Here is a 23,492-nt window from a genome sequence, read left to right on the forward strand (position 1 = left end):
AGTTTGGCCATGGAGAAGAGTTTGGCCCCAGTTTTACCATCTGCAAACACGGACTCACAGTCCAAATATCACCTGGCATGACAGTACGGGAGGGACCTAGCTATCAGCCTTCAGTTGCGACTTGGTGACACTGCTAATGCATGAAAAGTGTTAGCAACACTGACAACATTAAGGGGTGAGGGAGGGCAAAATGGCTGCCAGCTTTCTGCCCCCAGCTCGCAGAGGTCACTGCATCGCTCTTCAAGAACACACTCTCTTATATATTCGTTTTCTTAATGCATCCTGTTCGCATGCTGCACTAGCCAGTTTCGCCCTCTGCCTTCCCTGCCTTGGGGTGGTGTTATCTGCACATGGGTGTCATCTCCCTGGCTTGAGTGCTGCCCGTCCTCCCTCCCTCCGCGCTCGGCAGGCTGCCCGGGGGAGCAGGCCCTCCCAGCCTGGCCGGTGGCCCGAGGGGAGCCAGCCACCCGCCTGCGGGTACCGTCCTCCCTCCCCGGCCGGGGTGGGGCCTGGCGGCCGCCGCGCAGCTCCCACAGCTGCTGCTGGCGCGGCTGCAGCTGGAGGCGGCCGTGGCCACGTCTCCCATATAACGCTCCTGCTCCGCTCACCGCTGCCCTCACTGCTTCCCTCCGCCGCCCGGAGAAGGTGCTCCCCTTGCGTGGCGACTTGGCCATGGCTCTATGCCTCAGCCCTGCGAGCTAGTGCCGGGGAGCCGCTAAGCTGCTGTGCATCTCCCATGAACTGAGCCAGCCTTTGCTCCGCTGCTACGTACTCTCCCTCCTTCTCTCCCTCCGCCGCTCTTCCCCGCTCAGCCCTGCTCAGGGAGGCAGGCGGGAGGAGGCACCTGTGGCCGCACGCAGCCTGACCGCCCCTGCCTCGCCGCCCCGCCAGGATGCAGCTCTCGCTCCTGAGCCCGCTGCTCGTGCTCTGCCTGAGCCGCGGCCACGGCGCTGCGGAGCTGCCGGCCGTCCGTGCCAAGTGCCCGGCCCGCTGCGATGTCTCCAAGTGCCCCAGCCCCAGCTGCCCCAGCGGCTACGTCCCCGACCGCTGCAACTGCTGCCTCATCTGCGCCGCCGGCGAGGGCGAGTCCTGCGGCCGCAAGGAGGACCCGCCCTGCGGTGACAGCCTCGACTGCCGCTACCCCATGGGCAAGCGCTTCGCCAAGGGCGTCTGCCAGTGCAAGCTCAGCGGGCAGGTGTGCGGCAGCGACGGGCGCACCTACGACAACGTGTGCCAGCTGAAGGCCGCCAGCCGCAAGGCGCTGCAGCATGGCCTGCACGCCATCGCCCAGCTCCAGAAAGGCGCCTGTGAATCGGGTAGGAGCCTGGGCTGGGGACCCGGGGGCAGCGGGGAGGCCTGGGGCTCTGCCGTGGCACCTTGTCCCGCCCGGCCATGGATGCATGGATCCACGATGGTCCCGTTGGGGCAGGGAGAGGGCCCAAGCGTGGGGAAGCCCTGGTCGGTGCCGCGAGCATGTGGTGACGCTGCCACAGTTGGCGTCGGTGTCGTAACTCGACGTCGGCATTTGCTCCATGGTTATCTTGCAGCTGGGATGTGCCAAGTGCCGTGCAAACAGATCGGACAATCTGGAAGTGCTCACGTGCTTGGGCCTTCCCCAGTGACAGGCTTTAGAAAATAATCTGATTAATTCATCTGTCAGGCATCTCTACATGGAAATTACCTGTCAAACCCAGGTAGCTGAAACAGGCCAAAAAAAACCACCCAAAATTGCACTAGACCATATCTAAACATCATCTCTTGTCTCTCATATTTCCTTCCTAGAGGAGGGCTTGCGTCTGTAGGCTTGGAGAGGCTAAAGAGGAAAAAATATCAGTGAACTCCTTTGACAGCTTAAAATGCTGATGCTCAGGATGTCAGGTGATCTCCTCATTGCAGGAAGATACTAGGGCCTTCGCTTCACTTAGGATATTCCAACAGTTTACGGTAACTTCCAGCTTGATTGTTTAATTTGAAGTTTAGCGATTTTTTTTTTTTTATTAAAAGGGTTCCCTTTCTGGAAGTGTTAATTTTGCTTATTTCTGTTAGTGCATTTCCTCACATGTTATTTTCACACTGTGCTTATACTGTATTTGCAAAAATACTCCTGGAAAGAAAAATTATATGCTTAAGAAGGTTTTAAATTATGGCCTGATGCTTCTGTTATTCCAGCTGAACCTTTAACGCTGTTTATAGGTGGTAAATTTGTTAAAAGCAGTGGGAGGAACAAGAAGGCAAAGGGAGTGTTACTGTCCCTAGTGTTTTAAGAACTGCTCTGTGAAGAGAGGACCTTTCATACATGCCACTCTTTAGAGCAGGTAAACTGGGGCATGAGGAAGGAGGAGGTCAAAAGATATTTCTAAAGTTACTTCGGGCATATGTTATAGAGTCAAGAATATCTCTGGATGTCAGTATGGAGCTGCAGTGATCAGTCTCTCCATCATTTTTCAGTGATACCTTGTTGCTTGCCTGTTCATTTTCATCTAAGCATCTCTTAACTTTAGTCCTTCTAATATTTGGTTGAATTCATCCATTGCAAAGTAATTAGAATGTTTAACCAAAACTGGCAAGATTGCCCGTGTCTAAGGGCTTACAGAGTGCCTGGGGTTTCTTTGTGGAATTCTCCTGAGTCTGCTGTAATTGGCTTAGCAATTTAGAGCAGCGAGGTGGAGGTAACATTTTTTTCAAGCAACTATTTTACAGCTCACTTTATTTTGGCCATATTTTTTGTCCCAGTAAACCTCAGCTTAGATGAAGCATCTGGTTGTCTGTGAAGCTTTAATTTTTTATTCAATTTTACAGCTGCACAAACTCAAGTTCAAAGAAACTGAGTGTGTTGCCCAAGGTCAGTCTTGAATCAGTGGTTGAGCCAGGAATAGAACTCAATTATGTTTTTTTTTGTATGTGTGTATATGTATTATTTTAAACAATAACATGCACGGCTGTAATGAGAGGGTTTAAAAGAAAATCAACAGTTTGAAATTACTGTCGAGTTTGTCTATTTACCCTGTTCATGAAGGAAATCTGGTCTCAGACGACTCAGAGTTTGGAGGCCCTGAGCAAGTTGCAAAGCAAATCCAGTTTACCTTAACTTCACATATATTAAAAGGACACATATAGTCCCAGATAACAGTAGCCTTACCTCGCTTGACTTAAGCTTAGTTTTCAGAACACACAGAATATGAAAAAGGAAAAAAAAAAAAAAAAAGGCAAATAATTCAGAACGGAAGGAAGAAGAGAGGTGCCCAGAACAACGAAGGAAGTGATAATTCCAGAAATGACAGAACTGTTCTTTCCTTGCAAAAGACTTGGATTAGCACAAGGAACACCACGTGCCAAAATGAAAGGTGCACATGCTGTGCACTAAAGGGAGGATGCTGCATGGAGATACAGGAACCAGCCTCTCACTGGTGTTCTCCAGAGGGACATGCCCTGGAAACCACTGCTCATACAATTACTCATATATCTTGGCAGACCCTTGACTTATCTGAGATACGAGTCACCAGGATTTTTAGGTGGACTGAATTCTGAATCTAAACACAAAGAATTTGTGAAGTCGCCTGCAATTTATGACCAATCTATGTTAGACTTTTCTGCACAGAGAGCTGTTTATGGGCCCTCAGTACAATGTTCTCAGTGCAGTTGATAATTCTCTGCAATGCTGATTGTGCTAACGGTTTGTATAAAAAATATTTCAGATGTCCAATGAAGATCTGGATTTTCTAATGTAGGAGGCAAAAGTAAAGGAAAAAAAAAAGTATTTTGGGAGATATAAAGATATTATTCTATTAATGGAACAAAGTAACTAAGAAGATTGATTAAAAACCTTTTGAGGAAAGACATTCCAGGAAATGAGTCCCATTGGTTTCCATACTGATCCTTTGCAGGTTTACATCTGAGAATGTCTGTGCTCTGAACTGAGTATCTGAAGAAACTGTAAGAAAGGAGCCATGATGTAAAATCTTAGTTGTGTCCATCAATTCTAACCAGTCTAAAAGTTTAGTTAAAAAAAAAGAACAGCTTGCGAATATAATTAAAATAAGCAGAATTATTGTACACTGGTCTGTCTGGGATATTTGGAGCATTCATGCATGCAACCTTGGAAGTACAAAGGAGCAATGGACCGTATCATTGCTTGCATTTCTGAGAAACTGGCCCAGTAAAATGTATGGACATCTCCTACCGGCATTATTGTCATCAGAGCCTAGGGCTCCCTCCAGCTGTATGCTTTATTTAGAGAAATCATTGCAAGGTATTGGCTGAAAGCTCAAGCTCTAGTTGCATTCCTTTACTGACTGCTTTCCTTATGTCTGCATCTGTTTTGAGTTCCTGCAGATGAGGATGAACGTTGTTTAGTGTTTGCTGTATTCTGAGTACAGCACTTCACTGCTTTTGTGAAGAATTGCTAACAGGACAGAGATGGTCTTATTCAATCTCCTTGTGCAAGGCACTTGGGAAGGAGGGATAATAATGTTTTAAAGGCAGTGAGGCATTGAGTGTCTTTGCAGGAAGGCAAGCGTCAGTCCATCTCCATCTGGCCGTTGTGACTTCGGAACTGCACAAGAAAGCCACATTGGTGATGGTTCACAAATTGTTTTCATCTGTGCACAGTAGATATCCACTGAATAAACAAGTTGCCTGAAACATAACGTAGCATTAAAGTCACCAAGGCTTTATGGTCAGTGCACAGCTATGCAACTTGATCTTAGTGCTGAATTCATCAGAAAAGCTGCCCGTGAACCTATGTTTTCAGCAGATGTTTCTGTTTTTTAAGCAGAGACATTATAATCTTTTATTTGTCTTTCATTTCTTTCCATGAAAGCACAGTAGGGACAGTGTTTATCCCTGGTGATCATATCTGCCAGGTTGCAGTCCTCCCTTAGACATAATAATTTAGCTGAACATGCAGATCTTTTCTGAAGCAAGCTTTAAAAAGGGGGATGGTGGAACAACCTCAAAAGAATGAGTTTCTCAGGCTCACAAATTCTTAAGGATACAAATTTGTGGATTTGAATGCAAAGCATTGTCTTTAAGAAAGCATTGAATATGGGCTGATTTAATTCTACAGGGAATAAGTTGGCAGCTATTCAGACACTTTCAGTCTTCAGCAAATGTAACTTTGGTGTAACTGTGGTGTAACTTTATTGTCTTCACTGGGACTATGACAATTTATTTCTGCTGTTTTTTTTCTCAGTTTTGTTCAAACTATTTAACTCTACAAATCTGGTAAATCAGTTGCTCCTGGTTTACAACAGTGTTGTTAATGAGATTGGAGTGCATCTATTTGTTCTGCAGCTAAGTAAATACAAAGCTATTAAATGAGCTCATAGTCTGTAGATACAGGAAAGTGTTAGCTGATAATTAAAGTGACTCCACCTGACAGACACTTAGTTTTAGCCATATAAATCTCATGTAGCTGAAGCGCATAGATGAAACTGAAACAGTAGATCAAACATTGCAAAATAGAATGAATGAATCTTTAACTCCAATTTATTCCCTGACAACCATGTCTGGATTTCGAGTACTTTCTAGAAGGTGCTGAATGCTAAAAACTTAATTTACAAGATAAAATGGAAGTTCAGATCTGCAGAAAACCTGGCTGATTTGTGGGTTTGGAGTAGACTGCAAAAATCAATTTCTTTCAATTACGAATGCAGATAACACCATGTAAACATGCTTTTGCTTAAAATGCAACCTGCTCAAAGTTGCTTTCATATCTTGGTTATTCTAAAGATAGTTAATTGGATTAAGTGATGGCTTTTTGCCATGACAAATTAGCCTTGGTTAATGAGATGGATTATGAGCATGTAGTAAAATCACCAGACATAATGGATGTTACTGAGAGACCTTCTGAAAAATGGGCATCAAGTGTCAGTATGTCAATAGATCAAAACACATGAAGCTATGGTAGATGTGGAGCTTTTACATTCACAGTCCAGTAGAGGTCTGAGAGCTGCATGAAAGCTGTGTAATGCAGCAAGAATATCTGCAAGGAAAAAAAAAAAGTGAAGGAAGAGATAGCAGGACTATCACATGTGTGATTTTATGACATAGTAAGAATAACAGCAGTAGTAAGTCTCTACCAGTTAGCACAGATTAATGGTTAGATTGGAGGTCTGATAGAAGGCCCCAGTTCTACCATTCCAGTTCTTAATATATGTTTGCACGATGACCTTACACGTGTTGTACAAGGTAGTACATTACTTCACTCCTCAGTTTCTCAGTCTGTAATACCTTCCTTTTAAAGTACATTGAGGACTTCTGCTAGTCAGCTCTGTGAGAATTGTGCATACAATGTTACTCATTGATTATTAAATTCTCTTAAATTGGATGGGGTTAGGAAGCGACAAGAACAAATGTTAGTTTGAAGCTACTTCTTTTCATTCTACAGCCTGAGCTTTCCTTGGTAGGATGCCAGATAATGTGTTTAAAGGTGTTTAATGCTCCCAGCTTGCAGGAAAAGATGGGGGGGGAGGGGGAGGGATGAAGATTTTTCTCAGCTTCTGTGTAGGCATCTCAAGATTTTAAGTCATTTTTTGCCAGTATTTAGTCTCCATAAGCCACTAGTGGTGCAAGCTGCTCATCTCTAATCAGGGCAGCAGATCTTCAGGTCGACCTTTTTTTGCAAAGTTTGTGTGTCTGTTATTCTTGATCTTCCTTTGTTTGAAATTTCCTCTTCCTATATGTCCCCAGTGAACATATAAGGTGCATTTAAATTTACTTCAAGTCTGAGTATTCTTGTCTTCTGCCCCTAGCTCAGATTGATAAATGCTTTCACAGGCTTTGCTTTGGTTTTACATATTCTCTATTACCTCATTTATTTTCTTCCACTCTTGCCACATTTTCATTCATCTGCTACCTCTGTCAAATTTTCTACCCCTACCTATTTCAAATCTCAGCTAGGAAGGCACTGCCACCCATGATGTTTCACTGGTGGCTCTATGCACTTGGCAGTCTTCCTCTGCTGCTTTTTCAGCCTTGTGCTGTGCTGTGACAATTTGGCATGGAAAGAATAGCTCAGCTCTCAGCTAATGCACAGCTCTGCCTTACATGGAGCTATGCTGCTTTATGCCAGTTTAAGAGCCCACATTCGCCATGCTTTTTTCCCCCACTTATGCCCATGTGTCTCAAACGAGGGTCTAACTTACTGTCTCCTGTAGACACATAGTTGTTTTCCTTAAGATAAATATGGTAATGATATTATATCCCATCAGTGAACACTGCTGTATATGCAAGCATTTAAATGCATGACACTAGACTTCAAAGGACATACTGCATAATCAGGCAAATTGCTTGTGATTTGAAGGTAAGATAAATCCTGAGTGGTTCAGTAAACCAAACAAATAACAGTGTGTTGAGCTTGCATTTGATTGACCTCTGTATTCATTGTCTCTTCTAAACTAAGTACTGAAATAAGCATGTTTAGAAGCGTTTAGAAGTGTTTTTTCAGAGTACGTGAGAATGTACATAAAATAGGCTGAATCTCTTCCTGCCAAGCTGTTCCTTTTGTTTATACCATTTCATATAAATTTAGCTTGCTAAATGTAAGCATGGTTTCCTTTCAGAGCTAAATCCCATGTCCAGTAACAGGAAGGAGACCACTCAAAGCTCTAATGAGACATCCCTAGTTGTCTTAATCTGATTCCTTTAGGACTTTGTTTTTTCTTTTTGGTACTGGCATTGTATCCATTCCATATTAAGCTCCAAAAATTCCTGTCTTTGATTCAAGTCTTTTAGTTACTGTGATAATGTAAGATCTCTCATTTTCTGACTCTGCAGGTCCTGTACTGTGAAGGCCTTTTGAAAGATTAAACAAGCTGTTAGAACTACTTCTGTGTCTTCCACTGTCTTATGTATTCATTTGAAAAACAGGAGAGAATGGTGAGACATCAGTAAAGTGGTTAGATTCTAGTATGCGGCGATCTCTGCACTTATTCCAACTAATTTACAAGGTTTAATGGACAGTAAAACAGCTTTAGATTTGGGTTGGCCAGAGTGATCGTTGAATAAAGAACTACACAGAAAACCAAAATGCATGAGAAGTCTCTCATTTTCAAATTTCTTCCTCCTTTCTTTTCTGTGTATTTCTCTTTTTTGCACGATGCATATCCTTTCTCTCTCACTTACTTTCCACGGAGAGACAAAGGTAAATGGCAGCTGAAGTAGGAAAATTACATACTTTCAAAAGATAAATTATCTGGATTGAGGTGTTAGGTTGTCTAGAATGAGGGAAATTTAGAGCCCTTAAAACCAGGAATTAACTGGGAGTGCTGGAGCTACTGTGGAGATAAGGCCACCCTTCAGCATGACTTAAGCCTCAAGCAAATCACTGATCCGATGGCACAGAGTATAAGTTCTAAATGATATAAGCCTTTCAGAAGCTAGATTATAAAGCATCTTCCTCCTAACTAACCGGCAACATACAGCGTGTTGTTGCACCAGATTTTGAACAAAGCCAAAAAATGTGCTTGCTGTATCTGATTACAACTTTCTGACTCCCTTCCTTAGATTCTCTGGTTAATTTTAAAGCATCAGGTAGTGGACATGAAAAACTACTATTCAATGTATTATGACATACCCTAACATACATGGTGATATGGCCTCATGTATTAAGCACTGCGGATAAGCAAGACGTTCTAGCACACGAAGGACTGCTCCTTTGCGATGTTGTGACACTCCAATCCACGATGCTGTTGGCTTCTTTCCCTCTGAGGTGGTCATTTCATAGGACCTCCATTGAGTATTCATAATTGTTGTGTACGGTGCCATTTAAGTTAGTACTGAGCTGTCTTCCAGAATGCTTAGTATTTAGTAATCTATAGTTATGTTGTGATAGCTTAGTTGTGAGCTTGCAAAACTTAAGTGTAAAAGTTATAATTTACCACAGGTTTCTAATGTGTCTGCTTCAAAAAAAAATCCTTTTTTGGGTTCTAAATGCAGTAGGAAGGAGCTGCAGTGATGTTACATGGCGCTCCTTAGGCTACATCTAGAGCACCTGTGTTTGGGAGCCCCATTGCAAGAAAGACATTGATAACTGCAGCAAGTTCAGCAGAGCGACACCGAGACGGTTGAGGGGCTGAAGCACATGTCCTGTGAGAAAAGTGCAGCTTCATGGTGATCTAACAGCAGCCTGCCATGCCTGTGGGGAGGTCATGGAGACAGAGCCAGGCTTTTCACAGACGTGCACAGTGGAAGGATGAGAGGAGACAAGAATGAATTTCAGCAACAGATGCTCAGACTAGTTACAAGAAAATCCCTTTCCTCATGAGGACAGTGAAGGAGTGGAACAGGCACGAATCTTCATTCTCACAGGTTTTTAACCGAACAGAGCTGTTGTGCTTTTGAGTTGGTAATTGAACTTGATTTGAGCAGGAGGCCTGTCAGGAGACATCTCAGGAGGTCTCTAGTCCAACCTCTTTGCCTGGATCCTTTTAACTTCCCTCCAACCTTCCAATTTGGTTGAGGTTTCAGGTCCCTTCCAGACTGACTTGTCCTATGATCCTATGTATTTTAGCTAATAGTTAGTAGTTTTGCTGAGGAAAATGCTCAAGATAGATAATATTGGGCACTTCCAAGAAAACTGGAAAACTGTTGTTTAGCTATCTCAGGATGAAGCGAAAAATTGACTAATTCTGAACAAATCCTAATGACTTCAATTACTTTTCCCCAAATCTGATTGAAAACTATCCCATTATGAGAAACTCAAAACATATTTATCTCACTTACTGGGTTAAAAGAGTATTTTCTTATTAACATATCCAATTCTTTCTGCTAGTATAGGTCACCTACAGTCCAGCAGCCCAAGATACAAATTTAACTTCATAGCAGATGTGGTGGAAAAGATCGCACCTGCAGTTGTGCACATTGAACTTTTCCTCAGGTAACACTTTTAACTCTATATTTTAATTGCATTGTTTGATAAGTGGCTACAAATATTTTCCTTTACCTCCTTTTGCCATCGAATAGAACAGTTCACTGCTATAGTATTGAATTACTGATGTTCAAACTATTTTGAAATGTTTTAGTAGTCTCATCCAGGGAAGCTAGATCTGAGGACTGCGAGAGTGAGCTTTTGTATGAAAAGTACCATTACCTACTTTTTTGTGTCTTGTTCCTGTTTAGTAGGTTTAGAGTCATTCAACTGACTTTCAACAGATTCTGCCCTCAGTAGGATACATTATCTTCTTTGGAGACATTCTTCACAACAATGTGATTGGGTTGTGTTTGTTATGTAGAGTTAAAAAGCAAACAAACAAAAAAGTACAGAAAAGTAATCTGGAAAAGCATAGTGTTTTCTTGCTTATTTCAGTGAGTGGTGATGTCAAGTGATTTCATTTTGTCAGGAAAAACATTGAGAGTTATTTCATTGACCATCTGTAATCCACCTAACCATATAAATACTTTTAGTAGATATAAAAATAATCTACTACATTTGCTGACCAAGACATAACAAAATTAAGTATACAGAAGGTGGAGCTAAGGAGGCAGCTTTTAACATCAAGTACTCAAAACAACTTGCTGTCAGGATAAATCATTACCAATATTACAGATACTCCATTACCTGGATTTCTTTCTCCAAGGGATGCTCTAATTTTGCATGAGCTTAAGAATTTCCTGAGAATTCTTTTGTTTATTTGTTTTTTATTGTTTGTTTTTGATTTGTAGAACTGAGGTAGATAACTGGCTTTAAAACCTGGCATGTGCACATGGTAACTGGTCTTTTAAGAGAATGTTAAAAGATCTTAACTGTTAACTGAACTTAATTCTTAGTTAAACTGTTAAGAGCACATTACAGCTGAAGACCTTTTAGGTGTTTTCATGTATTTTTAATATTACTTTTTCCTTCCCTAAAAGTGAATGTTTGCCTAGTGACCTGTTGGGCACTAGTTGTGGTACTGCCTTCTGCCTGAGATTGGCTCCAGTTCTTCACTGCGAAACAGCCCAGGACTCTCAAACAATTTTCTAATAAGGATCACATGAAAGATTAACTTGTGGACATTTTCTCGTTTTCTGCTGCTAAGGCACTTTCTGTTCCCCTAGTGAATCTAAGGTCACTGCAGCAATTGTTCACAGGAAAAATTAACTACTTTAAACATATACAGTAATATTGTACCTATGACACATACAATAAAGTCTTTTAGCTATCTTTAGTGCAGCAAATGATGTTCCCTTCAAATCTCACCATTGTTAGTGTTTTTCATTTCTGCTTTTACATTCCTAGTCCTTTCAGCCTGCACACAAACTTTTTTCTACGCTCATGGTTCCTGATCTTCTGAGACATCATCACCTCCTTTGCTCCCCCATCCAGCTGGAAGGTTCCTTCTCCCTGGGCAGCTCTTTCCTGTCACAGGATCAGTCCATTTGTCAGCCCTGCCTACATCCTGACCTCACTTTCTTTCACTATAGAAGTGAGAGTCACATGAGATGCTCTTTTTTCTTTACACCTGCCTTTTCCTCCTTGCAAGGAGAAGTTTCAAAAGAAAATAATAAAGAAAAAGACTGTGTGATTTGCCAGCTTTCTGGAAACCTCAGTTCATATCTCCCTGCCTGACTAAAAGCAGTCTGCAGGGTTTCAGGAAGTGTTCCTTTCTTCATCAGTATTTTATATTTATTTTTAAGTGCTCTAATAGAAGTTATCAAATAGAAGCTTTGGTATTTCTTGGAATGAAAGGTGGTGGATAACATCTAATGCTGTCATTTTCTTTTCCCCTTTTTTGAGTAATAACTATTTATCTTTTGTACAGGCATCCTCTTTTTGGTCGGAATGTCCCCCTTTCCAGTGGATCTGGGTTTATTATGTCAGATTCTGGTTTAATCGTGACCAATGCCCACGTGGTGTCGAGCACCAATGCCATATCAGGGAGACAACAACTGAAAGTGCAGCTGCAAAATGGAGATACCTATGAAGCCACCATCAAAGACATTGACAAGAAGTCTGACATTGCAACAATAAAGATTCACCCTAAGGTGAGTGCTCTAAACAGAGAAATGAATGAATTTGGCAACCTTATTTCAGTTTAAGTACATGCTGACTGGTTGGAATACTTATTTAGGGATTCCTTGGAAACAGATCTGGAGATAATGATGTTCAGAATAAACTGCATCTGTAGGCCTGGAAATCTTTCATATCTTAAATTCCTATGTCTCTTCTGTACTAGGAACTGCTAAAAATAATGTGGCCTGGCTAGTATGTGGCCACATTCTGATGCTGTTAGCCCAAATAGCGTCCGTCGTTAGGCAATCCTTCCAGCTTAGTGTGTCTGTGAACTGTAAAATGGTCTGCAGTATAGTGGGAATGACAGAATGTCAATAGTCAGGTTGTATGCTAATTCTGTAGGGAGGACAAGGTATAGTCCGCTGGAAAATAGGCAAAATATGGTTTTGAATTCTGATTGCGTTTTTTTTTCTGAATGAAATTGCAAGGTATTGCTCCTTGCACTTTATTTCTGAAGACAGCTGAAAGCAGTAAGGTCCTACTTTAGTGTGATCTGGCTTAAGTTTGGGGCATATTACAGTGAATTGAATGGACAATATGCCTTCCTAATCTCTCTCTAGTTTTTGATGTTTAGTCAGGTTACTTTCAAATCTAAACTAATTATTTTTCCTGTGTTTATTTAAGAAAAAATTGCCTGTATTATTACTGGGACACTCTGCTGACCTGAGGCCAGGGGAATTTGTGGTGGCGATTGGAAGTCCCTTTGCCTTACAGAACACAGTGACAACAGGTATTGTCAGCACCGCTCAGCGAGATGGCAAAGAACTTGGCCTGAGGGACTCGGACATGGATTATGTTCAGACAGATGCTATTATCAACGTAAGTACTAGGAGTGCAAGGGGCTGAGCCTCATAGTCCTGGGATCTTGCAAGCCCTACCTGTTCAGCAGGGAAGTGTGGGCTCTGAAAGATGAATTCTCTGACTTAAAGGAGCTCTGTTAAAAATCAGTGATATCCCCTTCTAAAAATCCCCTCTTATAGTCTTTTTAAAGAAGACTATATGGTGTCTAAGCTGCATTCAGCCATTAGTGTTGTGGAAGGGATGTTAAACAAAATGATCCTCTCTGCAGCTGTCAACAGAAATGCCAGATATGACAGACCTCTCTTGTCATGTAGATCTCGTGCAGCAGCATATGATTATAGAGAATAGCAGTAATCAGTGTTTCTCTCTGTGCTTGCTCAGCTAATCTCATCCCTCAAGCTGTAGAATAGAGTCAGTGTTTTTCACCTCCATCCATTAGAGCCAGATGGAGTTGTGAAGTTGATAGCATCAGCTTGGATTTATTGTCAGGAAGTCCAGGTAAGAACTTAAAGGTTTTTTATGTGCATCACGTACCCCAAATAAGAGTCTAGATATAAAATACCTATAAAATAAAATAAAAAATCAGAGTTAAGGGCCTGTTGCATTATGTGCATTTAGGCTTGGTTATTTAGAAATCTTCAGATGTATATATAACTTGAGGCGATTTTAAAAAGAGTACTGCGTGCACATCTGAGGTAGAAAACAGCCTGAAATTTTACAGTTTAAATCTGTTACATATTAAAAGGAAAATATTTCCAGCATCTATTTAATGGCTCTGAATTCCAAACTCAACAAATCAGAATGCTTAGAATTTTACACATGCAAAACACTTCATAAATGTTTATTTTCACAGACTTTTTGAGAGAAATTGCATGAAAAAGTGATTACTTTTTTTTTGCACCAAGGTGTGACTTAAAGAGAGTTTTCTCAAAGAAAAAAACCCTCCTGTATGTTTCAGGAGCTAATTGGTATTAGTTTGTTCAGTTGCAAATAGAGAAGCTTATGCAAAATGCGTTACTTGGGAGCACAAACTGAATTGGTGGCAGGGCCAGAATTAGAACATGGGATTCTTGACTTCACGCCTGTGCACATTCCTCCAAATCAAACTACTTCCTTGTGTGTGCTTAAGCAATCACTGCTGTGAAAAGCTAATGAACCAACTTAGACAAAGATAGCAGAGTGAATCAGGTAATAGTGCATTAGAAGGAATAGTAAGAGAAGATGAGGTAGGGAAAATGACACAATATTTGAGGTTTCTTTGTCATAAGAGACTATAGAATATGAAGAGAGTCCCTGGCATAAAGATGCTGTGTGCTTAGTTAATGCACTAGTTTTCTCCTGAGAATGGGAGGAGTTTGAGAGCTGCTCTATTCAGAGCATTCCTGTGGCTCAGCCAAGACTTTCCTGCAGGAATGTGCATGCAGCTGCCTTCTGAGAAATGCTGGGACAGCAGGAACATGGGGCAGGACAGAACAGGGCCATACGTTCCTAAATGGAGCTATACTGCCTCTGCCAAGCACCTTCCATTATCATATGAATGCAAGATGATATGCTGAAAATTGTCATTGAAAGAGTATCTGAAGGCTGAAAAATCACTATCCTGGTTCCTTTATCAGATTTTCATGTCAGACATAAAAGTCAAATGTTGTAGCCCCTGGTCCCTGAAAAGAGACTACATAAGAAACCGATCTCTCTTTCTAAACATGAACTTCTAAGCTGTTTAAAACTTTGATGTCCATTTTATTCTTCTGATAAGAAATAAGGTTTGTCCAGTGCTATCTAAGCATAAACAGTTTAGATGGCTCATGTTGCTGTCATGCCTTCCTTAGCTTCTGTTTATTTTGAGTGGTAAGTTGCTGCTCTTGGCTATTTGATAGACTGGCCTCACTCGAAAACAATCTTGGTGAGCCAACATGAAGATGGACAAGAAACTTTGCCAACTCCCACTTCCTGTAGTCCTGTTTGGATTTTTCCTTTGAAGGCCATTAGGTATTAGGCAATTTAAAACTGCTCAGAGCTGCTGTGTGCTCTCCCCAGAACTGTTTGCAAATCCATGGTTACCAAAGATGTCCTTGCAGGGCGCCTGCCTCACAGCAATGTGCCATGAGTGAACTTTCAAAGTGCTTTTTTCTCTCCTGGTAGTGAATAAGAAAGACTGACAGTATTGCAGACCAAAGTGACGAATAACACCCCTCAAATATAACAAGCTAAGAGTACTCTTTAACTTCTCTTTCAATTATGGCCTAATTAATTTGGTTGGCAAGTTGCTGCTCCTAACTTAAGACCTATTTCTAAAAATGAAGAAACCTAATCCATTAGAGGTATGAACAGGTAAAATAGGCCTCAGAAATGCCTTGCTTCTTTCATTTGCTAACCAATAAAATACTGCTTGAAATGCAATTTTCAATTCCTGCAGTGGCCAATTTATTGTTTGCTTTTATCACTTTCACAGTATGGAAATTCTGGAGGACCTCTGGTTAATCTGGTAAGTCTGTGGCTTACTTTTCAGCTGTTTGTTTTGGTTTTCTGTGTAAATTACTAGCCAGAGGATACACAGTGGTAGCACAGAGTGCTCTTATGCTAAATTGTAAAGGCTTATCAGTTATAGCAGCTGTCAGTCATGCAGGCTAACAGTGGGTACATATGCTGAGGCTAATCCAAATCACATAAAGTGGGTTTCAGTTCATACACATTTGAAAAATATTTCTGTGGAGACCAGAGGAAATTTTGCTCAGCGGGTGAAGAAGTGAATCTGGTGGGAGTAGCTGTGTTGTTTCTGAAACCTGGGGTGCAGGGCAAAGCTGGGATCTCAGTAATCCACCCAGCAGATTTTAGAATAGATTGCTTTAAAGCAGCACTGACTTCACCATTCAGTGAAGTGTTGCTAAAGTGCAGCTGATCACTGCAGCGGAGGGAGCCTCTTGCTGAGTGGTTGGAGGATTCTTGGATAAACAAGCTGTAGTGTAATCTCTTTGGCCATCATAGTTAAATATGAAGCAATGTGAATCATAGCCCAGATTCTCTCCTAGAAATAATGTGTTTTTTTTTTTTTTGAATGATTACAAAACTTTAAAAAATTACCTCCACCATCTTTTAAAATACAATGCTAGGTAGCAAGTTGAACCCTACACATTAGCAGCAAATTAACTGATTCCTGTCTCTTCACAGGATGGTGAAGTGATTGGAATTAATACCTTAAAGGTTACAGCTGGGATTTCCTTTGCTATTCCTTCAGACCGCATCACTCAGTTCCTCACAGAGTCACATGACAAGCAAAGTAAAGGTAAGGTCTGCGGGAAATAATGATGCTGTCACTTTCCAGTTATGATCTCAGTCTCAAATAATCTTGAGAACAAATGGTGATTTGGTGAAGGGGTCTTATCCTTTCCTTCCTCATGCAAGCAAAATTCTTGGGATGTTTTTATCATATTTACTTCAATGACATTTCAGTAGTTTTGGATCTACCCTTATGGTACAATTAGATCTCATGAAATAAGTTTAAGAATATTTCTATTTGGCTCTAAATACCATATTGCCTAAAGATGATAAAATTCCTTTAGGAAACAGCTCTTTCTAGATTCACTCTGGCATATAAGAGATATTCAGGATACTGCTCAAAATGCTTGATCTTAGTCTTTTAAGTCTGAGCTGATCAGATGACTACTAGTTTTATCTCCCTATCTACCAGTTTTATACATAAGGCATACATTTGTGAAGTCCCGTTCATTGTATACAACTGCAAATATATAATATTCTGCTGTACAGGAACAAAGAAAATAGTAGGATGAGAATGGCATTTGAATTATTTGGACTAATTTTTATTAGCCAAATGTTACACATTACCTAATATGTGTGTAATACCAATATAATACCCAATGTATTTTGGCTAGAAATTTATCACACTCCAGAGATATTTATTCACTGAAAGGTCTGAAAATCTTTGCCAATTCTGGATTTATCAGTAATATTGGCAGCCTTATTTTATAGCTAGAAAATTTTAAACTGGTACATGAAGTTAAGTGTCTTCATCTCTATCTGGATTTTAACCATCTGCATGTTTTTTCTTACTTCTGGAAGTGAGTCTAAATATTGAGGCATTGACTGACTTTACCTCAGTGTCTTTTGCTAGTACCTATAGGAATTTCTCAGTTCCGGTCTTAGGTCTGCCATATACTATGAATTAGGTCTTGGTCAGAGCAGTAAAACCACAGAGATGCTGAACACAGATACTCTGGGATTAAAGACAGCAAATTAGAAGTGTAACAGCATATTAGGGAGAAAGTCCAGCCAAGGAGGTCAACCTGGCCTCTCATATAACATCAGTAGAAAAGTGAATAAAAACTATTCTAAGATGGGCAATGAGAAACGGGAGAAATCAGTACTGGCCACATTCAACAAATCATTTATATGCATCTGCAGTTACATCCTTGTAATGTCTTATCAGTTGTGGTAAAACTATTTGCTCACTTATGTATTTGTATCATTCTAATGATACAAATTTATCACTGCTCTAATCTATCTAATCTCTCTCTAATCTATCACTGCTAATTATTACCAGTAGCCATGAAAGCTGCTTCAGCGGCTTTCTGAGTATATGTGAAGATTCCTCATCAAATTCTGCTTTTTTTTTCTATTTTTTTTTTAAAGTAATGTAAATGGTGTCCTTACTGATGATTTTTAAAATGGCTTTCAGAACAGAAAGCTCCTTAAATAGTCCACTCTCTTTCTAGACGCTTGGAATCAGTTGCTTGTGACATTCTGCTAACACAAAACAGATTCAAGTTTAGACTAAGGGACAAGGCTGGTTTGCTTGACTTTGTGCTGCTGGCGTGGCACAAAGCACCTACATCAGTGTTTAACCTGGCCCGATGCTTAGAAGAGCCAACTGTGATCTCTGCATATCCCTGTGCCGTGCTGTGTTCCAGCTTCAAGCTGCAATGGTTTCCTGCCTTCTGAGTTTGGCTGTGCCAATGTATTAGTGTTCTTTCAACTACTACTGGGACTTCACGCTCACTACGTGTCCTTTAGACTTAAGGCCTCACTTTATTTGAGTTCTCTTAATGATTTTTTCTTATGCCTCATTGCACAAGCTGCCGAGGTGACAGGTCTTGAGGTGTTTTATTTGAGATGAGCAGGCATAACACAAGAGCGGTAGTTCAAGGTGCCTCATACTGCTCTGCCAATGTCACTCAGCCCTGGCCTCAGAATGGCCCTCCCTTGGGATGAGGAAATGTTGTCTGTGCCCATTCAGTCTCTGCTGATATTTCTAATAAAGTCTACAATTATATTCCGTCTGCTCAATGCTGGTTTAAAAAAAAAAAAAAAAAAAAAAAAAAAACCTTTATTTTTTGTAAGATGTTTAATTTGGGTTAAATTTAATGGAACGAATTCTTGCAAAAGAGAAAGCCTGAAGTTCTCCTATGTGAAATCTGACATGGGAAATGGTTGGAAGGGTGGTGGTCAGGAGGAATGTTGATTCTACAGACAACTTCTGCGACTAAAATAATGCAACATATTGAGTACTAGTCTCCCGTTAACTTCATAGCTTAATTTATGAAATAACTTTTTTATTGTTATAGTGAGACTCACTATTCTAAGTATATTAAACTTCAAAAATTGTGGAGAGGACTGAAGGCAGCTTTACATTTTGATGCGTGAACGGGGAGGGAAATCATATCCAAAGTTGCCCCTAGAGACATGAGACCTTTAGTAGCAAATAACTCTATAATTGCTAGTTTTTTTTTTTCAAAGCCTTGTTTTTGCACGTGTCATCAGCCACAAGGAGAAAAATCCCCAGCAGTAATTCTGCTTGTTCTGTGGTTTTCCATTCTTGCCCAATCTCCCCCTTGTTGTTTCTTCCAGATCAATTTTTGCACTTTCAAGTATCTTTTCCTAACTCAGTCCTCAGAGTACACATTATGCTCCTACATCTTTCCACATCACCCAGGCCATGACCAGCAGCAAATTGTTTAACAGAGAAAGTAAATTGTCACCAGGCAGTCCATGTCATTTATATATCTCTTCAATTTGATTTGCAGACAACTTTATCATTTAACTATTTAACTGGGGAAAAACTTATTTTTAGCTGGCAGAATTAGAATGTTTGCCTTTTTTAATTGAAAATTTACCTTTTAAGGATTGGTGTGTGCTACATGGACTAACGAAACACGAGTTCACCAGTTCAGGCTCATGCTCAAGCTTTTTGAGACTTCAATTTAAAGTAATGGAGCCCTTACTATATCTGGTTTTGATCAGATTGATTTTAATCTAAAATATAGGAGAGCCAGAGTGTTTCAAGGAAAAGCATGCATGCTGACTGGGGATACAAGTTTGTCCGGAGTGTAGAAAATCTCATGTTTTACCACTCAGCACTGATTTTAATAGGTATATTAGACATGCTTATGTTCAGGATTAGATCCTTAGTTTGGAATTATTTTCTTGGAACGAATAAGAGTTAGAGGAGATTCTGCACATCTCCTTTTCAGTCTGTCTTCTTATATGAGAATATGGATAATCTCAAAGCAATTGTGAAGTAGTTATGCTGGAACAAGTAAGGGGAAATATTATTTAGTACCGGATGTAACTAACTACAGAGGCACTCTCCCCAGGAGGTTGTCAAAGTGCATTTGTTTGTAAAGCAGCTGTGCAATATCCTGACTACTAAAGGCCAGTTGCAGGAATATGTCACTGTTCTTGAAGGAGTGCATTTCCACTATTTAAGATTCTATAGAGTCCTGGTTAAGGTCTTTAACTCACTTTTCATTTTTTGGGGGAAGAAATATTGAGCTGCACTGGAACTCTAATAAGCTTTCAGGTTTTTCTCTATGAGGCCATCTTTTCTCTAACAGGTGGAAATTTTCATTTCTTTAAATCTCATTCCTACATTGCTGCAATCTTTTACAGAGTGGAAAGAACCTTCTCTTACTCTCTCACTGGTGAGGATTCTCATTCCATGCACCACAGTCAAGCAAAAGAAAAGTTGGCATCATTGTTGATGTGCCTGATTTTTTTCTTTTTCCTTTTTTTTTTTAAAGCTGTTGCATCTTTTTTGAATTGGCAGATCTTTTATATCCAACCATTTTTATCAGTTTTTGCCTAAATTTCTTAAATGTTATTTGCAGATGGGAAGAAGCGTTTCATTGGCATCAGAATGCTGACAATAACACCTGCGTAAGTATCTTGGTAAAGTAATTGTATAATTGGTCATAGAGTTAATTCCAAAAAGTGTTCAGTGTTCAGAACTTCATTATTCAGCTTAGGTTATAAACCCCTACAGAATTACAGAATGTGGACATATGTGTTAGCTTCAAAAAGGCTTATGAACATTTTAATTGTATTGGTGGAATGTATGTTCTGAGCCTTGGAAAATCAGTCAGTGATTCAGTAAATACTGACACTAGTGAGTGCCATGTGGGAAGTTAGAAGGAGCTTGGTTACTTTTTTTTGGTACTTGACTGGCACGTCTGGAGTTACACCACGTTTTTGGCATAATTTTAAACAAACTGCTGCATTTACGTGACTGTGTAAGTACCAATAACAGTTTAGATGCCTAAGGGTTTGGCAGTAATTTTATCAGTGCTAGTGGAGGCCACATGTATGATTTGGTATCCAACCATTAATTTGAAACAAAGCAGTTGGTAAAGAACAGAAGTAAAACTTTGTTTCTCCCTGTTAACCAAACCAGAATATGGAAACCCTCTTCCAGTTCTTTATTGCCTTTTCTTTCTCACACTGGTTTGTGTCTTCTTGTTACCCAGACGTATCCTGGCTAACATATGAGGGTTCTTATGCTCATGGCCTTTCCACCAGTAGGCACATTTCCAATGTGGCAGTAGACTACAAAATTAAACAAGACAATTTACAGCTGGGGTTGTAGCCAAAACCATCTTTATTTATTGAGTTACACTCTGGCAATCTGCCCCAAATGGTCAGATCCTCAGCTGGAATGAATCAGTGTAAAGGCATTCACATCACCAGACCATTATCAATTGAGAAAAATTCAGGATGTGCCTCTAAAGACTGTGGTGTGAACACAGTGTGAGCTTCTACTGCTTCTGTTGTATGTAATAAAGCAGTGTAAGATATCTATAGGTTGTTTCTCTCCTTGTGTTTGTTTTAGACATTAAATTATGTTAGCTTCCTCAATCAAAACCAAAATGAAGCTGTGTGTAGCTATTGTGGCTTCCTTTCCATCTGAGGTACCCCAAATTCTCATGATGGACAGCAAAGTAATCCATTGTTACTATAAAACTCTTTGTAACTATAAGTGGGTTTTAACTCAACGGTATGCCTAGGTTTGACATGACGTTATCTCCTCAGAAATGAGAGGGTGCATTTAGAGCCTCTATTTTACAGCTGGTTGCTGTCATCTTTATAAAGATGAGCACAACCAATTTTATTTGTGAGAAAACTTGAAGAAGCTGAAGCACTAGTTTCCATGGAAAAATTATAATTCTGATCACCTGATTGATTACAGAAGTTGTTAAAAGCAGTGTTGTTCTACCTAAAGAATTGCAAAATAAAAGAAAGTCATTAGCAAATATCTGCCTTATCACCAATGTTAATTCTTTGGAGCAAGAACCACTTTCATTCCTGTAGAGTCCCTAGGACAGCATGTGTGTGTGGGAGGGGCTCTCAGTGCTACTGCTGCAAATGACACAAGTCAAGCTCTATTAATAGAAATCTATTTCTAGATTTATGGGAACATAAAATATAGCAGTTTTTGCACAGGTAGGTGTTTTTGACTCTTGAAATGTATTACTTTGGATTGGACTGTTACTTGTTTTATTTAAGTTTGCATTCTGTATGTTGTCAGGCAAAGAAGGAGAGGCAGACATTTCTCTATTGCATTATTTACCTGGGGGTGAGAATAAGAATAAAGGAATGCTTTCAATATTACTGATTTTATAACACTAGCAGAATTAAATGTTATATTATTTTGATCCTCTTTAGCTTGGTGGAGGAATTGAAACACAATAATCCTGATTTCCCCGATGTCAGAAGTGGAATTTATGTACATGAAGTGGTTCCAAATTCACCTTCTCATAGGTATGCAGAGCACATGATTTTCTTAACCATAAATCTATTTCCAAATAGGTATTCCTATTTGTATTCAAGCATTTAATCATAGCAGTCTTGATTTTTATTTTAAAACTTAAAATTTGTGCCTTTTGGTTTAAAAAAAAAATTAAAGTATTTGTATTAAGATCCAACTCACTTTTACAAAGGTGAAATATTTCTATTTCAAAACTTCTCAAATGACATCATAAAGCACTAATAATATATAGATTTATGAGTCAATTTTGTCTTTGAAAGGTAAATAATAATAAATAGAAACTTTGAGTTTAATTCTGAAATAGAATTGCATTCATGTTAGAAATTGCTTGAGTTATTCTCTGAGAATTATTTATCTCTGAGGAAGAAAACATTATACAGAAAAGCTGGAAAATAAATAGCACATTTTTACAAATTATTTTAGGAATCATTTAAAAGATACAAAGTAGGAAGAGCAGCCATTCCCTCTCACACTTGAGCAGCAGGAATTAATTTACTTATAATTCAGTTGATGCAGTTAATTTGTCTTTAAATTTTGCAAATAGATTTAATTTCTTGTGTGCGAAATCTACTGTAGAGACAGGGCCATAGTCTTTCAGGTGGATGGAATGAGTCAACCATGGCTAAAAGTCCTTTCTATTTCTATAAAGCCAAGAAAAAATAGACTACTTGTACTCTCTGTGTGTTTGTTCTAGAAGAAAATCTTCAGTGAAATATTCCAAGACGGATTTTACATGTAGTGAGCATTATTCATTAGTATGCCTCTATCAGAGGATGAAACCCCCCTCCTATGGAGGCTAAAGCAAGGAAAGAGTATGACATTCACCCTTTTTGGTGAACAGCCCTGTCGTTTTTCTGGGTAGAATACATTCTTTCTGCTTTTTTTCTTGCCTATACAGAGGAGGGATACAAGATGGAGACATCATCGTTAAAGTCAACGGGAGACCTTTGATGACTTCCAGTGACCTGCAAGAGGCTGTGATGAATGAGTCACCTCTACTACTTGAAGTTCGGAGAGGAAATGACGATTTGCTATTTAACATTGAGCCTGAAGTTGTCATGTAAATAGAACTGAGGAAGCTTTCATCATAATAAACTCACGTATTCTGGAACACTAGATACCTCCTTTACAGCTACAGTAATTATACTTCCTGTTGACTAATGACAAGGTGGACTAACTTAATTGCCTGAGCCATTTCTGTACATAGTAGCTAGGATGAATTGGATTATTCCTTGTATAGAAGATGTAACTCAAAAAAAAAAAAAAAAAAAAAAAAAAAAAAAGTGTTCTGGGTTGTGTTCTGGGGAGGGAGAGGAGGAAAAAAAATTGGTAGCTGGTAGAAATGGGATCCCCTTCTAGTTTCTGTAGAGTTCAGAGCAGATTCAGTTCAGTGGTTTGAAAGACCAAAACATTGCGGAAAGTGAGGAAACATGCCAAAAGGGGATTTTTTTTTTTTTTTCTAAACTACAGTCATGGCTGCAGCAGAACTAAGCTACTGCAATGCAAAATTGAGCTTTTTGTACACCATTTTTTATGTGAAACTGGTATTGGCAAAGCTTGCATTTGTTCTTAGTGCTTGTATGCTACATGTCAATGCAAATAGATTAAATTTGTAAATGTAGAAAGGAACAAAAATGGTATCAG

General features: G+C 39.8%; 1 protein-coding gene across 1 annotated transcript; it reads left to right on the top strand.

The window, feature by feature from the left end:
- The first annotated feature begins 874 nt into the window (after window positions 1-874).
- Window positions 875-23,287, top strand: HTRA3 (HtrA serine peptidase 3). The gene is made up of 9 exons (XM_010218378.2): window positions 875-1,316; window positions 9,778-9,877; window positions 11,742-11,964; window positions 12,617-12,811; window positions 15,246-15,278; window positions 15,962-16,076; window positions 19,915-19,963; window positions 21,746-21,841; window positions 22,747-23,287. The coding sequence occupies exons 1-9, from the start codon at window positions 893-895 to the stop codon at window positions 22,910-22,912; spliced, it is 1,401 nt and encodes a 466-aa protein (XP_010216680.2). The 5' UTR covers window positions 875-892; the 3' UTR covers window positions 22,913-23,287.
- The last annotated feature ends 205 nt before the right edge of the window (window positions 23,288-23,492 follow it).

Source organism: Tinamus guttatus, unplaced genomic scaffold, assembly GCF_059628265.1.
Source record: "Tinamus guttatus ecotype Peru unplaced genomic scaffold, ASM5962826v1 Tinamus_guttatus_pri_ptg000052l, whole genome shotgun sequence".
NCBI classification, from domain to species: domain Eukaryota; kingdom Metazoa; phylum Chordata; class Aves; order Tinamiformes; family Tinamidae; genus Tinamus; species Tinamus guttatus.

Bases quoted from the DNA above. Each gene is read 5' to 3' on its own strand.
- HTRA3 (XM_010218378.2), top strand. From the start codon at position 893: ATGCAGCTCTCGCTCCTGAGCCCGCTGCTCGTGCTCTGCCTGAGCCGC. The intron at 12,812-15,245 runs GTAAGTACTAGG...TCACTTTCACAG, and splicing joins AGACAGATGCTATTATCAAC to TATGGAAATTCTGGAGGACC. The intron at 21,842-22,746 runs GTATGCAGAGCA...TTGCCTATACAG, and splicing joins CCAAATTCACCTTCTCATAG to AGGAGGGATACAAGATGGAG.